Genomic DNA, 15,468 nt, shown 5'->3' with positions numbered 1-15,468 from the left:
TTCTTTTTGTTCGGACATATACAACGACTTTGATTTTATATCTTTTTTTTTTCTTGTTCCTTTTTTTGGTTTTTTAATTATTGAGGGGTACCAAGAGGGGTTAAACAAATGGCAAGTGTAGGATAAATACGTGATTTCTTCAGGACAGATATATTATATCCCAAAAACGAGCATGAAAAATGTGGATGGGTAAATCTCTTTCTTTTTAGAAACTTAAAGGTTGGTCGTAGGATCGGAGGGCCGTAAAGAGGAGAGATCAGGGTTGTCGGAGGTAGGTAATATGGGAGTGATGGTGGGTATGGGGGAACCCGATGGGTAGGATGGAAAAGAGTACTGACTTCGACTTCGTTTATGGTAGACGACGTCCTTTTCGGTGGAAGCTGATCGAGAGTCAAAACCTGGGTCTTCCACCAATGTTCCGTCAGGACTGGGAAGAGGCGCCGGCCGTTTTTGTCTGATGAGCTGCGGCTGGCTCGTCTTTTCCCCACCTTGCTCCTCCCCTTCTTCTTCGTCGTCGCTAATAAGATTAATCACATTCTCGGTTTGCGCGACTGTGACTTGAGCAAGTTGAGGTGACGCATTTTCGTTTTTGATCGGCAATTGATCGTTTTCTTCATCGGAATAAGGTTCGTCAGGATCCGGCAGTTCGGTTTTCGTCGCTACCCATTCATTGCTCGATTGACTGAATTCAATTTCATACACATTTTTAGGAACAGTCGCCAGCAGATATTCAAAAAACAAATCGCGTGCCAAGGTCTGAATCGGTGTGTAACAACTGCAGTGAGGACACGTCCACCCTGCGTTACCATGATTCACGGCCAAATAACTGGATAAATCATAACACTGTCAGAAGAAAAAAGGCCATCATGAGTTCAATCATCAACTTTTTCCCCTGCAGTGATCAGTTTCAAGCAACTTACATCGGCATGTTTGCAACGGATACCTCGAATAGGCTGTGAAATACGTTGCATAGAGATCGGACATTTGAGATTGATGCGATATGACGACTGGACTACTTCAATTTCATCATCATCGCCTTGCTGTGCCGCACCAATACGACGTGTACTGAGACGATCATTGATAATCCCGCGACTCACGCTGGCATCAATTGGGGTTCCCTTCAACACTTTTTGTGTCACATGGTCCTCGGTCTCCCGTGAATAGCAATCAATAGCAAAGTAGTATGACTACAATTCATAAGTAAAAATAAAAAATAAAAAAAGACGAGTCAGTTTGAAGTATTCACATGAAACAATACGGTATTGATGGAGGAATACAAACACAAGCGCAATCGTTTTGAATCAAGACAAGATGATTTGTCCCTTGTACAAGATAGCGATTAATGTCGCACGGTTTATCTTTGCCGCTAAAAGAAAAACTTCCGTTGGGTTGCCGTATCGTTGTTCGCTAGATGGAAACAAAATCGAAAAAAGAAGGCGGGTCAGTCATGATGTTGCGTATTGTGATGGTTGACCAGATAAAGTATTTACCCGTTCCATTTGCGGTTTGACGTTATTGATTTCAATGGCTACAGCAAGAGGCCATTCGCATTTGGTTTTGTACGAATTGATTTTCCACGATGTCAGCATATAAGTTATGGGCCATTTCTCGCTATCCTGAGGTACTTGAACAGGTGTGCCGTGATACAATCGACGATAATCCTCGGCCCCGAGAAAAAAGGTACAATCGGTGCGTATTTGTTGATGTTTTAGGCGGAATCCGTTGAGAGGACTTTCAATATGACGCATTAATTGAGGCGTGACCAGGGGAGCTTGAGCAACAGGTAGCGCCACATTGGGCAATGCCAGTGGCAGACCATCGGGAGTAAACCATTGCATAGTGGCAGGCATCACAGTCGGCTTTCTCTGTTGAACCACAGCAGTCGATTGGGCTGAAGGGGCCGACTGATTTCCATTCACATCGGCGACCGATGACAAAGGTACACTGGAAGACCAGGACGGCATAGGAGATATATATACCGCTCTGTTCTGTTGCACTTGCACCTGTTGCTGCTGTGAATTTGGTGGTTGTTGCTGCTGCTGCCTTATTAGCTGCTGTTCTTGGAGTTGCTGTTGTTGTAAGAACTGCTGTTGAAGTTTCTTTTGCATTTGTAATTGTAATTGATGCTGCATTTGTTGCTGCTGCTGCTGCTGGTGCTGCCGTTGTTGAAGATGTTGATGATGTTGTTGCTGTTGCATCAATTTCCATTGTTGCATTTGTAGCTGGAGCAGTTGAGGGTGGTTCAATCGGACAGCACCTGGGGGTAGGCTCAGCTGCGGTAAAGCGACAATCGAAGGGGCCACAGAAGATGGAAGGGATACAGGTAAAGCCGCCGGAATTGGTCCTGACAAGGAGGTGGCCATCGATGTAAGTGGTATAGACGGCTGTAACATGGATTGGTTTTGGGTTGATCCTTGAAGATATGGATTAGAAGAATTAAGGTCGGATGGTATATTTTGAGCAGGTTGAGTTGGTAGTCCGGCTGCAAATTGGGTTTGATGAGGGGATTGCGGTGGTTGTCGAAAGGTATGTGGTTGTGCCGCGACATGGAAGGCCTGTGATGTTATTGGGAATGATTGCGATGAGGGTGGTTGTATGAACGATTGAGGTGATTGCAATGAAGGGGAATTTTCCAATGGTAAAGAGGTGGTCTGGGTGAGCACCGGCGCATGAGGAGAGGAAGATTGCGTTGTCGTCGTAGTCGATGGTTTAGTATGCGTAACAGCATTCGCCGGCAGACAATTTTTCGCCTCCAATTCATTCTGCCATTCAACAATCATAGCTGTATTCAATGAAGCGCCCATACGTCAGTAAGTTTAGTTTGCCTGGTCGCTCTTTCCCCCTTTTTATCCCCGGGGATGATCATTACCTTGAACCTTTGACGGTAGCCGTTGTCGAATACTATGCAACTTGTCCCACACACGAAGACCGGTCCATAACCCATATTCTGCATATTTCTCTCGAACAGCCTGTCATGTAAAAAGAACCAGAATGGGTTACTCAGGTTCATTTCTATTTTCCCATCGCTTGGACATTTACCGTGGCACAGTGAAACAAAGTATCTTCATATTGGGCTTCATAAGCGGCCGGAGTGTCAAGCCAGTCAAAGAATTCATCGCAAGCCAACCCGTACGTAACAAAGTCGCGAATCTCCTTTTCCAACTCGAAAATACGATCAGAGGATGAAGTAGCTTCTTGATCTGTCAGAGTCGTTGGTGTCAATTGATGAGTTTCGACAGTCACTGCCTTGTTCGCAGTTGTTTGTGTTGTAACACGGAGGCTAGGGGTGGACAGATCAGCATTCATTCCGGATGGGACCGATGCTGGCGAAGATGCCGGTGTCAGTGGTTGCGTCGGTAGAGACTGATTCGTTAAAAACGCTTGCATAATAGCGGCTTGAGCGGTTTGCGATGTCGTATAACCTGTGTTTGGAGTGGACCATGCCGCTGGTGATGCAGGTAATTGCATTGGTGCGGTGGGATAATGTGGCGAGGGGTAATTGGTGAACCGTGGTGACTGTAACGCTTCACTGATCGGTATCGAAGATGTTGATAACTGCTGAACCAAATTATCTAGAGTAAAATAATTCAGAAACCTGGGATCCAAGGAGAGGCTAGCAACATGTGGTTGGCCCACACAACTTACTGCTGAGCATTAAAGGTGGCGGCGGTTGTTGCAACTGCTGCGGTGGTCGAGGTGGCGGTTGCTGTATAGAGGAAGCAGTAACGGTATTTGGTTGCATATATTGTTGACTTGCAAGCATTCGTTGCATCGCTTGATACGCTAGCAGGGAATTCTGAGCAGAGGTGTTTCCATTCGTTGACATTTGCAAGTTTGAATGCTTCGGCTTATTGGGAAATAAGAAAAAAAAAGGTAAAGGCCGTAGTGATATCTATTACTGAGAAATCTACAAAGTAGAATCAAGACAAAAGGCGAACGGTTAATCAACGCTGACCAACGACAAGAATTGCAAAAGAGGAACCGAAATGTACGCTGCGATGATCGATATGCATAGAGTTGATTCGGTCTTGTTTGCTTTGGGGAAACAACCAGCAAAATTCCAAAAAGGTGTCTGCACAAAGATTTTCGGGCTCAGAAAACCTGCCCAGCCCGTGACTGTTGGATGGTGGGGGTTAAGCATTGGCACCAAAAGAAGTCAGCCAGGAAGAATCGTCGATAAGAGTAGTTGCTGTGACTTATTGTCTTTTGCCTTTGTAGATGTACACGTTCTTGTATGATGTGTTATTGAATTAAAGAGGATAGATAATATGGGCATTTTCTTTGTATCCACTTTAACTGACCTATGATTGGAAAATTTTTGAATTTTAGATAATGCGATTAATAGATCATGAACAGTTCAGGCACTAGTGGATTGCCTCTTTGTTTGTTTAATTACTCGTCATATAACTTCTTGTCCTTCGCATGCTGTAGTGCTATTATTCACCTTTCACCAAAGGAAAAATTATTAGCTTAACAATGATAACCGTGATCAGTTCCGTACCTTTGGCAACAATGTTTATTATTACATTAGGGCGCGCTAAAGGTCCAAGAATACAACTGTGACAAAGATTTCTATCAGTGAAATCAAAATTATTTCACTTTAAACCGTTTTCAAGACATCAAATGACGTTTTTTTTGCTGCAGGTCGTTTATATCCTCCATTATGTTTTTTATGCGCCTACGCCACGTGTCCAATTTCATCGATTCAATATCATGATACAACAGTTTATACGTATTGCATTGCACACAGAGTCATAACCCAACCTACCCTTCCCCCTTATTTCAAGAAAATACAATAAGCCTTATTTTGAATTTCATGGTTTTCTTTGTGTGAATTTTTTCTTGATAAAATGAACAAATCGTACCAAATTCAACCACCGCAACGGATGAATGAAAAAAAGGGATAATCGCGCTTGAAAATGACAATCAAAAAACCCTTGAACCCAAGGTTTCTTTGTTCACCTTGAATGGTGTCGAGAAACGTCAAATATTCATTCAAAAATTCATCACAATCAATTTATCCAAGTATCAGAGGAAAATGAAAATGTATTATCGTGTATAGCTACAAAAGAAAAATCCCAGAGTAAAAAAATATGAACAAATCGCGATATTGAGAAAAAAAAAACGAAAAAAAAAAGTCGTGTCAATAAGCACTTCTTTTTTTAAAAAACGGTGAATGGTAATGTGAGGGAATAAAGGGAACGACGGTATTTAATATAACCATGTTTCTGTACAGTGGATTTTTTTGAGTCGGCCCACTTATTTGGAGCTGGTGTACTTGGTGACGGCCTTGGTGCCTTCAGAGACGGCGTGCTTGGCCAATTCACCAGGAAGGATGAGACGAACGGCGGTTTGAATTTCGCGAGAAGAGATGGTGGAACGCTTGTTGTAGGTGGCCAACTTGGAAGCTTCGGTGGCGATACGTTCAAAGATATCGTTGACGAACGAGTTCAAGATGGACATGGCCTTGTTGGAGATACCAGTATCGGGGTGAACCTGCTTCAACACCTTGTAGATGTAGGAAGAATAGGTTTCCTTGCGAGAGATCTTTCTCTTCTTGCCGTCAGTCGACTTGATCTTCTTTTCGGTGGTCTTGGCAGGAGCCTTGCCAGCAGTAGCAGTCTTGGGAGCCATGATTGATTTTTAGATGGGTAAGTGTGTAAGAGAAAAAAAAAAAACGTATCTTATTGCGGCCAATGCCCGTTCTTTTATACTCCCTCTCAATGCCAATCGCGTGACTAGGTTTTACAGCTTCCATGGTGAGCGAAATTTTTTTTTTCACACTTGATCTGGGTCTGAAAAAAGATTTGGCTCCTGCTGCGTGGAAAAAAAAATTGTATACACGTCAATGATTTGTGGTCCACGCGTAAAGATTATCATTGATAAAACATACCTTTTTCACATCGATACACGAAATCAAACACGTTTAGGCACGTAATGACACGCTTTTATATCGAATAATCAAAAATCGTTTTTTTCACATAGTAAAAAATTCATCGTCTCAAGAAATGGACACTTTTTTTTTCATCATGTCAGAACTAAGAAACGCGTGGTTACTCAATCCACCCAATGAGAGAATTTTTTTTTCCTTGAAAAAAAAAAAAAAAAAAAAAAATTGATTTCCCCCATTGTGTGTGACTTCTACCTTTTTTAGCGTAACACTCCGATGATATAAATATATAAAGCTTGGACTGCAGCGGCATAACGTTTCTACTTTTTTCGCTACTTTTTCACACTTCAAGTTATCTTATAAAAACAACTATCATCATGTCTGGAGGAAAATCTGGAGGTAAATCTGCTGCTGGTGCCAAGTCCCAAACCCGTTCTGCCAAGGCCGGTCTTCAATTCCCTGTTGGTCGTATCCATCGTTTGTTGCGTCGTGGCAACTATGCTCAACGTGTGGGTGCTGGTGCTCCCGTCTACTTGGCTGCTGTCCTCGAATACTTGGCTGCTGAAATCCTTGAATTGGCCGGTAACGCTGCTCGCGATAACAAGAAGTCTCGTATCATTCCCCGTCACTTGCAATTGGCCATCCGTAACGACGAAGAATTGAACAAGTTGTTGGGTCATGTCACCATTGCTCAGGGTGGTGTCCTCCCCAACATTCACGCCACTCTTTTGCCCACCAAGACCAAGAAGGGCGGTGCTTCCCAGGAACTCTAAATCTCTCAACCTCTTTTTCTTTCCGCAGTTTTATGTTTTTACATGTTTTCTCAATATTCCCTTACGTTTCTTTGTTGCCCTTTTTCTTATCGAAAATGAAAGTTGATCCAAGAGTGCAAGAAGCCAAGCAGATATGTTTGTACAAATAATGAAACCTGTTCACTCTCGTCGTTTCCTTGGATCCCTTCTTCAGTCGTTCCCTTTTTTTTATTCTTTTTCCTTTGGTTTCTCTTGTAAATATAGCGATGTTCAAATGTCAATTAAAACAAAGAAAAAAAACTCATGAAAAAACAACTACTACAAGTCCAATATATAAAAGTGTGCATTGGTATTCTTCAATTTTATTAGGTTGCTTTTTATGATGCTGCATTGGAGGATGATGGATTATTGGGAACAGGATGTGCGATTTCTATGATACGATTGCGTTTAAGATTGAAAGTGACGCCTCGTCTGGAAGTAGACGAAGACGTAGACGTAGACGACGGTAATTCGGTTTCTGATTTGTAGGGATCGCTAGCCGTGGCTATGGAGCGTTGTCGAGCGGCCGAACGGGCTTGTCGAGCTTCCCGTTCTTCTCTCACACGCCAAAATTTCAGTTGTTCAGCTCGTTTCGCTTGACGTGCCCGTTTCTCTTTGATGGATAATTTTCTAGGAGGTTCATCTTCATCTTCTTCGTGTTTAGTCTCAGTTGGCTTCATCCCTACCTTCTGGCTGAGGGGACCATGGGGTTTGGCACTTGCTGGTTTGGACATGGACGTCACAGGAGTACTTTTTGTCGCTTTCGCCGTCTTGGTCGTCTTGGTCGTCGTACCGTGACCCGTCATGCGTGGAATCCCAGAAGCACTTGCATTCGTCTTGCGCACCGCATTGTGACCGGCCAGTTTACCGCGCACAAGAGGGATCTTGCCATCACCTTTGGTATCGCCATGGGCCGAAGCAGATCCTTTCATGGGCAATGTCGCGCTGGCGGAACAAGAAGGGGGTATCGGTGAAGCCGTTAACGGAGAGCTTCCTTCTGCCTTAGCCACGCCAGTTTGAGGAATCAGAGAGATAGAACTCGATTTGCGTATAGGCAATCGAGAGGGTCTTTTAGGGGGACTGGAAGACGAGGGCGATGAAGGCGTACGCGCTGTGGTGATTCGATCGTGGCTCCTCATTTGGCGTGACTGGTCGTCTTGATAGTCCTGTGAACGGTCCCGATTTTTCACTTCAGATGGTAAACCAATGGTGGTGGGATCGAAAATGGAATTGGACAATCCGTTTCGCTGTGTGAAAAAGGAATGCATCCCTGGATCCTCCACCCTCTCCGTCGCGTCGCCCGCAAGTTCAATTTCATTCTTTACCTTTTCGGTCGTGTCACATGCCGCCACCGCTGCTGCTGCTGCATTGTCGGCATTGTTTGGAGAAGAAGGATCACGTTTGCATTCGATTTTGTATGACACTTGCTCGGTTGTCTCTTGCTGTACTATTCCTGGACCATCCTCTCGTAGTGAATCGACTTTATCCGATACTCGATCTGTGCTATTCGCCGCCGCAATTGACACGCTGCGCACTTCCTGTTGCGGAAAATCGACAGCCTTCTTTTGCTCGGTTGGCATCGACATGAGGGCATCCTTGGAAGCTGTCTGATTTTGTGGCAAGAGAGCGTCCATTTTAATTTCTTTTGAGATCAATGGAGATGGCATGACAGTATCCGTCGGTGTTGCTGTGTTTACGACATTACTTTCTTGGGGAATCACTGGAGCTGGCGTGACAGCATCAGTTGATGTCGCTGCGTCTGGTTGCGAAAAAGTGACAGGTTCCTCAGGTTCCTTTTCTTCTGGCGTCAGAGTATCAGTTGGTATTTGTGCATTTTCTTGCTGGATCGGCAGGTTTGTGTTTTTTTCTTCTTGCTTTACATCATCTGTGGTAACTATCGGTTCCTCTGTGATTCCCTTTTCTTCGCTTGACTCGTACACAGTGGTAAGACGACTTGCTATATCAGTCAATGGGGATACATCAGAAGACGTCGCGATGTGTAAGCATGTGGTATCATTGGTAAATTTAGCAGTTGCAGCAATGTCATGTTGGTCGTCTGGAGTCTGAGGAGAGCAAAGCAACGGTTCGGTCACCATGCCAGCTGCGTCGTCACTGTCATCCAAGACTGGTACTGCATCCGGTAACTCGGGTGGTTCTGTCAACATATCGATGAGATGAGCCCACGTATTCACTGCAAAAAAAAAAAAAAAAAAAAAAGCTCCAAGTGAGATTTTACCTGCACATTGAGCCTTTGGAGCCTCGGCTGCAATTGATTTGTCAAAACGACGTGGCAGCAAGTCGGTTGGTTCATTTTTTGGTGAACAAAGACGGTCGGTGGAAGAGGAAAGGCCATTGTCCAGGAGTGAATGCTCGGACCTGCTGGATGGAAGGGTGACTGGATGTGGGTCTCTGATACCAGGAGGTGGGGTAGTTGCACGGTCGGATACGCCAAAGGTGGGTGGTGCAGAGTATGTTTTTCGAAGAACTATGGATGGTGAGGACGTAGCGGGGATGGCCAAGTGCAGCGACGGATGGTGGATGCCAACGGCCACAACACCGCGACCTGGGTAACTGTACCATTCCTTGGCTGTACGTAAACTTTGACTCGCAATGGGAAATGGAAAGAAAACAGCCACTCCCGATGATGTGGGGCCGTCACCCTGATGAGCAACATGGTCTTCAACGGTCATTGGTTACTCCATTCAACGTTGGGCATGAAAACCAAAACTATATGCAAACGAAACAGGCTCCCACGTAGAGATAGTCGAAGGAAAGAATATATGCTAAAGAGAAATAAACGACTCGGTACTTGGTTACAGCCAACTTTTTTTTTCTGCGAAGAATAAAGGGGGAACCCTTGAACTGGATAAAAAAAAAAATAGCAGCATGCCGAAAAAGGAGATCCACTGAATGCCAGCCCAATCAATTTTTCAGATAGGCCGCCGTTCCGTCATATCACGCTCAGAATTTCCCCATCTTTTTTTTCCTCACATTTTCATGTAAATAAAAAACGTGTCAAGTTTGCTTTTTTTTGTGTTGAAAGAGATTGTATTTAAAAAATCGATATTCAAGCGATAGAAAGAAGCTAAAGCTATGTACAAAGACGAATGCTAATGAACGGGAAATAGACACGCCAAATTAAAAAAAAAGAGACAGTAATCTGTTTTTTTCAGAGGAAATAGAAAAAAAGGAGCTTGAGAAAAGAGGGAAGTCAATGGAAATTGGTAAATAGCAACAAGTAGGTTTGTTGATGGAGGGTGCTTAACCGCCGAAACCGTAGAGGGTGCGGCCCTGTCGCTTCAAAGCATAGACGACATCGAGGGAAGTAACAGTCTTTCTCTTGGCGTGTTCAGTGTAAGTGACGGCATCACGGATAACGTTTTCCAAGAAGACCTTGAGGACACCACGGGTTTCTTCGTAGATGAGACCAGAGATACGCTTCACACCACCACGACGAGCGAGACGACGAATAGCAGGCTTGGTAATACCTTGGATGTTATCACGAAGAATCTTGCGATGACGCTTGGCACCTCCCTTTCCGAGACCTTTTCCACCTTTACCGCGACCAGTCATGTTTGTATAGAATGTAGAAACTTGATAAAAAGTAACAAGAAAAAAAAGGATGCTCATCGTCAGACAAGTCCCCCTTTTATAATAATTCAAGCAAGTCACACTTCTTTTTTTTTTGCGGAAGATGCACAGCGCGTTACAAAAAAAAAAATTCGCGACCTCTGAATTTTTTTTTTCAGACAACTCACTTGACGAAAAAAAAAAAATAATCAAACGCGCATCACCTCAAAGAATATTTTTTTTTCCTTTCACAATATATTCCATTAACACTGTTCACCTTTTTGAAGCAACAATAAAAAAAAAAGTTGGTCTGCAAAAAGGTTTAATAAAGTCGCATGGTCTGCAATTTGTCAATACAATAGGAGTTGGTTAAAAGAAAAAAGCAAAAGGATGTGTGGACAAGATATTTTTTTTTTTTGCGAGGGAAAGCGTGTTTCGCGATCCATGTGGTGAAGCGCGCTAGCGTGATGAAAAAAAAAAAATTTCAATGGGGGAGTATGAAAAAAAAATTTCAATTCATAACATTTGGTGCCCACAAAAGGCAATTGCTGAATTTGTACCACCGCAGGTTGAAAAGAATATAAAAAGGGCCAAGGTTGGGCATCGATTTTAACACTTTTTCCACTTCAACTTTTTTTTTCACAACTACTCTATAATGGCTCGTACTAAGCAAACTGCTCGCAAATCCACTGGTGGTAAGGCCCCCCGTAAGCAATTGGCTACCAAGGCTGCTCGTAAGTCCGCCCCCTCTACTGGTGGTGTCAAGAAGCCCCATCGTTACAGACCCGGTACCGTCGCTCTTCGTGAAATCCGTCGTTACCAAAAGTCCACCGAATTGCTTATCCGCAAGCTTCCTTTCCAACGTCTTGTTCGTGAAATCGCTCAGGACTTCAAGACTGACTTGCGTTTCCAATCTTCTGCCATTGGTGCTCTCCAGGAAGCCTCCGAAGCTTACCTTGTCTCTCTCTTTGAAGACACCAACTTGGCTGCTATCCACGCCAAGCGCGTTACCATCCAGCCCAAGGATATCCAGTTGGCCCGCCGTCTCCGTGGCGAACGCTCTTAAAGGAATTGTTTGGCACGTCACCGTGACATTTTAAAAAAAAAAAATGTTCACAACAAAGGATTCTCCTATTTGTACAGTTTTTCACCTATTTGACACGCTCTTCATTCCCTTTTTTAAAAACAAGGTCTTCTGTTGTATGTAATGTCTTCCTTTTTTTTCCCTTCCGCCTCCTTTTTTTTCGCACAATTTCCCTTAATCGTCGCATATTTCTCTTCATTAAAGAAATCTGAAATTTTTTTTTCTCATCGAAAACTGTGTGTTATGTCCAAATTTTCGTTATTGATTTTTTAAGTGATCAAAAATTTTGCAGCAAGTTACTGCACTGATCAAGCTTTGTTAAATAACTTGTCATTATTATCAAGAAAGTCAAAGATAGGAAATAAATTAAAGATTGTTCGTCAACAGATGTCAACTTTTGTTTTTTGATGCACATTTGAAAGGTGGGTGGTAGTTTGGGGTTATTTTGATTTGCATCATTTTGTCCGTGGCAATTTGCAGAAAAATAGGTTGAGAAAAAAAATGTCAAGCGCGCCACGCCAACGCGATGGGATGAGGAAAAAAAAAATTACGTCGCGCGATTGAAGGGAACGTAAAAAAAAAATTGGGATGGGAGCGTGAATTTTTTTTTTTTTTAGCGCGATTGAAAAAAAAAAAAATTGGGTTGGATTTTTTTTTCAGAAGCGAAAAAATTCGGCGCGCTACAAAAAAACAGTGGAGGGACTGCGAAAGTGAAAAAATTATTGCAGCTGCGACTTTTGCATTCCAAATGCGGATCAAGTCAACTATAAAAATCATTTTCCTTATTTGTGACGCAAATCATACGTAACCTTTCCATGTTTGGAATGATTACGACTAAAAAGGGTATAAAGGATCGGCATTTCACGCCTCTCCTTTGAACTTTAATCCAAACCAAGTAATCAAAAGATACATACCTCAAACCAAAACTTGAAAAGGAACCAATCATATTACGTTGTCTAAATTTAGTAAAGTTCACATGGTGTGCGTTTTAAAGGATCAAGCTGTCCAATCAGCGATTAGCCCCAGCCTCACAACGCTTAATTGTAACTGACTTGACCCAAACAATGATCAGAAACCCTCACAAGCTCGAAAGACACCCAACCTTGACGAGCTTGCCAAAAAAAGAAATTCACTCTGGGTCGGATTGCTTTTCCTTTTATATTCTCTGTTTTTCAGCCTTACCTCCTGTAAATCACGGTGTGGATGCTATCGCGATGCTGCATTTTCCTGCTCTTCAGGTTAATCAATATGTGAACTTCACTGCCTAAAGCCTCAAAATCGCTCTTAAGCACCAATTAAGTGTAATCATCGTCATCTTTGATTTTCATAAAGACAAAGGGTTTGGATTCTGTGTGGTGACAGTATTTTGCAGATTGTTTTTATTTGTTTATTTTTTATAAAATAAATTCATTTATCTCGGCTGGACGGGGACGATCAGTTGATGCTGAATACGTTACCGCCTTATAAAAACTCGTTGATAGACCAAAAGCGATGACATAAAAGATATAAGAATGTATATCGAGTACCGGATCGAAGAAAAAAATCCCAAAAAACTACAGTATTTCGACAAATGTTATTGAAGTTCCCGGAAAGAAAGAAAACAAAGAAAAATGTCAGAACATGAACTTGATTTCAGTAAAACATCGTTGCGCCAAAAGATAAGATCTTTTGTTTTCATATGCCTATCTACGTTATTGGAAGAATAGGTTAGTTTCATCCATCATTTTGATAATTCATATGAAAGTACGTAATGGCTCTTCGCAAAAAAAAAAAAAATTAAAATCAAACAAATCTCTCGTGCGAACCAATACAACGCTAAGGTTACAACTCGAGACACAGATACAGTAAATATGGTTCAAGTCAAGTAAGCTTGAGTACACCTGCGATACCATTTTTCAGGTATTTTGATATTTTCGTTTTGTTTCAATTTCTTCCGTAACCTTTCACCACTATAGCAAGTTGGTCTTTTTAATGCCTTTTTCTAAAGCTCACTTTATCAAAAAAATAAAAACATAATCTCTCCAGCTTATAACTACATTCAGTTTTGGCTTTATTCCATGAAAATCTACAAAAGATAAGCAAGGAAATTCCAATTACTCAAAATAAATAACTGCAAAGTACATCAAACCAAAAAAAAAAAAAAAAAAGATTATCTCGATCTGAAGCCAAATTTTTTTAAAAAAAGATACAGCACCACTCAATGATGACTCCAGATCTCATCAAGTCGTAAAAAAGAAGAACCAAATGGCATTAAAAACGCAAAAAAAAGGCTTGCAAAACGACTCGAACCTGCGGTCTCGCAAAACAAAAACGAAGAGATTCCGAATCTCCAAAAGTTTTTAACTAGCAAATTTTGGGGATTTCTATTTTATAGGGATTTAAAATTACTTGATTTGGTATGAATGTAGCACAGGCACCAAGAAGGTCTGCTGTTCTTTGTCACCTTCCTCATCCCCCACATTGTTCAGCGATCGGTAGGACCGAATGAAAGCAAACACAATGGCAGAGCTCTTTAATAACCCAAGACGTGTTTGCTTCGTTATTTGTTCAAGCTTATCCCATGGTCAGATACTGAAGGGACGCTGTCCTTGTTTCCTAAATTTCTTGTTTACTTGCGTTGGTATTTCCACACCACAGGAAGCGTAGCATCAGAGAGAAGCTTTACAGTCAACTGGACAGATGATTGGGAAGATGGACAGACAAAAGACTCGTGTTGCCTTTTGACTTTTTGGCCGCTTGTATATCAAAAGGTGCGCCCATATAGAGTTTTTGAACTTTTCTTCCGTGCTCCTTTGTGCATGTTAAAAATGGGCTAACCAGTTCGCTAGTAATCAAATGCTCTCTTGCATTTATCCATTCACTTATTCTATGATGCATGTAGTTATATTTTAAGCAAGCTTGGTTAACGGACCAACCTTTTTTAAATTGTAGTTTGGATAAACGTATTTACAACCCTACTCCTTGTTTTTCAATTTGATACAAAATCATTTCCAATTGTAGGACATCAAACTATATCTGATTAAAAGAAATGGACTCTCCTCCGTAGAATGTAGTGACTATTTCAACTATGATTGAACTATCAGCCAGCAGCACTCCAACTTGGTTTGATGTGGGAGCGTGTACCTGCGAGCGCTAGGGATCGACTATAGCACAGGCACAAATAATTGTTTACGGTTAACAGATCTTTGCATCAATGTAGCAAGGTCTACGCATTCAAGAAAGGAAGCGCATACTATTAAGATTTCAACACCCGGACCGATCTTGTCACAAACCAGGTAACCAGTTACGTTTTTATCCATTCATTTTTTTTTTCTGTTGATTTTAAAATTAACCAATCAGGAGCAATGAGACCAAAAAAGAAATACGACATTGAAAATAGAACCCAATTATGGTGACTCTGAAGCAAACATTTTATAAGGGTAAGAATATACACAAGCAGTTAGAAAGTTCTGCAGAATGGAAGTGGAGGGAAGCAAGATGATATGATGACGAATTTTGAAACGAGAAAAAAGGCAAGTTTTTGAAATAGAAACGGTATAAGAGATTTAGAGTTCCTGGGAAGCACCGCCCTTCTTGGTCTTGGTGGGCAAAAGAGTGGCGTGAATGTTGGGGAGGACACCACCCTGAGCAATGGTGACATGACCCAACAACTTGTTCAATTCTTCGTCGTTACGGATGGCCAATTGCAAGTGACGGGGAATGATACGAGACTTCTTGTTATCGCGAGCAGCGTTACCGGCCAATTCAAGGATTTCAGCAGCCAAGTATTCGAGGACAGCAGCCAAGTAGACGGGAGCACCAGCACCCACACGTTGAGCATAGTTGCCACGACGCAACAAACGATGGATACGACCAACAGGGAATTGAAGACCGGCCTTGGCAGAACGGGTTTGGGACTTGGCACCAGCAGCAGATTTACCTCCAGATTTTCCTCCAGACATGATGATAGTTGTTGTTATAAGATAACTTGAAGTGTGAAAAAGTAGCGAAAAAAGTAGAAACGTTATGCCGCTGCAGTCCAAGCTTTATATATTTATATCATCGGAGTGTTACGCTAAAAAAGGTAGAAGTCACACACAATGGGGGAAATCAATTTTTTTTTTTTTTTTTTCAAGGAAAAAAAAATTCTCTCA

At 42.2% G+C, this 15,468-nt stretch overlaps 7 protein-coding genes across 7 annotated transcripts; 2 read left to right on the top strand and 5 right to left on the bottom strand.

Moving 5' to 3' along the window:
- Positions 1–213: 213 nt before the first annotated feature.
- BYT42DRAFT_547707 (uncharacterized protein) lies at positions 214–3,742 on the bottom strand (the record flags this gene model as incomplete). The annotated part of the gene is made up of 6 exons (XM_051565965.1): positions 214–843; positions 921–1,187; positions 1,491–2,782; positions 2,870–2,969; positions 3,040–3,572; positions 3,646–3,742. The coding sequence occupies 6 exons, from the start codon at positions 3,740–3,742 to the stop codon at positions 214–216; spliced, it is 2,919 nt and encodes a 972-aa protein (XP_051421975.1).
- Positions 3,743–5,257: 1,515 nt separating this feature from the next.
- On the bottom strand, positions 5,258–5,678 carry BYT42DRAFT_577360 (histone H2B; the record flags this gene model as incomplete). The annotated part of the gene is made up of 1 exon (XM_051569165.1): positions 5,258–5,678. Exon 1 carries the CDS (start codon positions 5,632–5,634, stop codon positions 5,260–5,262), a length of 375 nt encoding a protein of 124 aa, XP_051421974.1. The 5' UTR covers positions 5,635–5,678.
- A 467-nt stretch (positions 5,679–6,145) lies between these two features.
- Positions 6,146–6,990, top strand: BYT42DRAFT_577358 (histone H2A). The gene has a single exon (XM_051569164.1). It carries the CDS (start codon positions 6,268–6,270, stop codon positions 6,661–6,663), a length of 396 nt encoding a protein of 131 aa, XP_051421973.1. The 5' UTR covers positions 6,146–6,267; the 3' UTR covers positions 6,664–6,990.
- On the bottom strand, positions 6,983–9,529 carry BYT42DRAFT_577356 (uncharacterized protein). The gene is made up of 2 exons (XM_051569163.1): positions 8,918–9,529; positions 6,983–8,836 (listed from the first exon to the last, which is right to left on the bottom strand). Exons 1-2 carry the CDS (start codon positions 9,369–9,371, stop codon positions 7,020–7,022), a joined length of 2,271 nt encoding a protein of 756 aa, XP_051421972.1. The 5' UTR covers positions 9,372–9,529; the 3' UTR covers positions 6,983–7,019.
- A 92-nt stretch (positions 9,530–9,621) lies between these two features.
- Positions 9,622–10,349, bottom strand: BYT42DRAFT_577355 (histone-fold-containing protein). The gene has a single exon (XM_051569162.1). It carries the CDS (start codon positions 10,309–10,311, stop codon positions 9,943–9,945), a length of 369 nt encoding a protein of 122 aa, XP_051421971.1. The 5' UTR covers positions 10,312–10,349; the 3' UTR covers positions 9,622–9,942.
- Positions 10,350–10,875: 526 nt separating this feature from the next.
- BYT42DRAFT_577354 (histone H3) lies at positions 10,876–11,695 on the top strand. Its single transcript, XM_051569161.1, has one exon. The coding sequence runs from the start codon at positions 10,907–10,909 to the stop codon at positions 11,315–11,317; it is 411 nt and encodes a 136-aa protein (XP_051421970.1). The 5' UTR covers positions 10,876–10,906; the 3' UTR covers positions 11,318–11,695.
- Positions 11,696–14,586: 2,891 nt separating this feature from the next.
- Positions 14,587–15,398, bottom strand: BYT42DRAFT_577350 (histone H2A). Its single transcript, XM_051569160.1, has one exon. It carries the CDS (start codon positions 15,274–15,276, stop codon positions 14,881–14,883), a length of 396 nt encoding a protein of 131 aa, XP_051421969.1. The 5' UTR covers positions 15,277–15,398; the 3' UTR covers positions 14,587–14,880.
- Positions 15,399–15,468: the final 70 nt, after the last annotated feature.

This window comes from Radiomyces spectabilis (assembly GCF_025331425.1).
Source record: "Radiomyces spectabilis strain NRRL 2753 chromosome Unknown BYT42scaffold_9, whole genome shotgun sequence".
In the NCBI taxonomy this organism is placed as follows: domain Eukaryota; kingdom Fungi; phylum Mucoromycota; class Mucoromycetes; order Mucorales; family Radiomycetaceae; genus Radiomyces; species Radiomyces spectabilis.
This window is presented reverse-complemented; position numbering and strand designations above follow the sequence as displayed.

Excerpts from the sequence above, each read along its gene's own strand:
- BYT42DRAFT_577358 (XM_051569164.1), top strand. The coding sequence starts at position 6,268 with ATGTCTGGAGGAAAATCTGGAGGTAAATCTGCTGCTGGTGCCAAGTCC.
- BYT42DRAFT_577356 (XM_051569163.1), bottom strand. The coding sequence starts at position 9,371 with ATGACCGTTGAAGACCATGTTGCTCATCAGGGTGACGGCCCCACATCA. Across the intron at positions 8,837-8,917 it reads TCCAAAGGCTCAATGTGCAG|AACCACCCGAGTTACCGGAT; the intron begins GTAAAATCTCAC and ends ATATGTTGACAG.
- BYT42DRAFT_577355 (XM_051569162.1), bottom strand. The coding sequence starts at position 10,311 with ATGAGCATCCTTTTTTTTCTTGTTACTTTTTATCAAGTTTCTACATTC.
- BYT42DRAFT_577354 (XM_051569161.1), top strand. The coding sequence starts at position 10,907 with ATGGCTCGTACTAAGCAAACTGCTCGCAAATCCACTGGTGGTAAGGCC.
- BYT42DRAFT_577350 (XM_051569160.1), bottom strand. The coding sequence starts at position 15,276 with ATGTCTGGAGGAAAATCTGGAGGTAAATCTGCTGCTGGTGCCAAGTCC.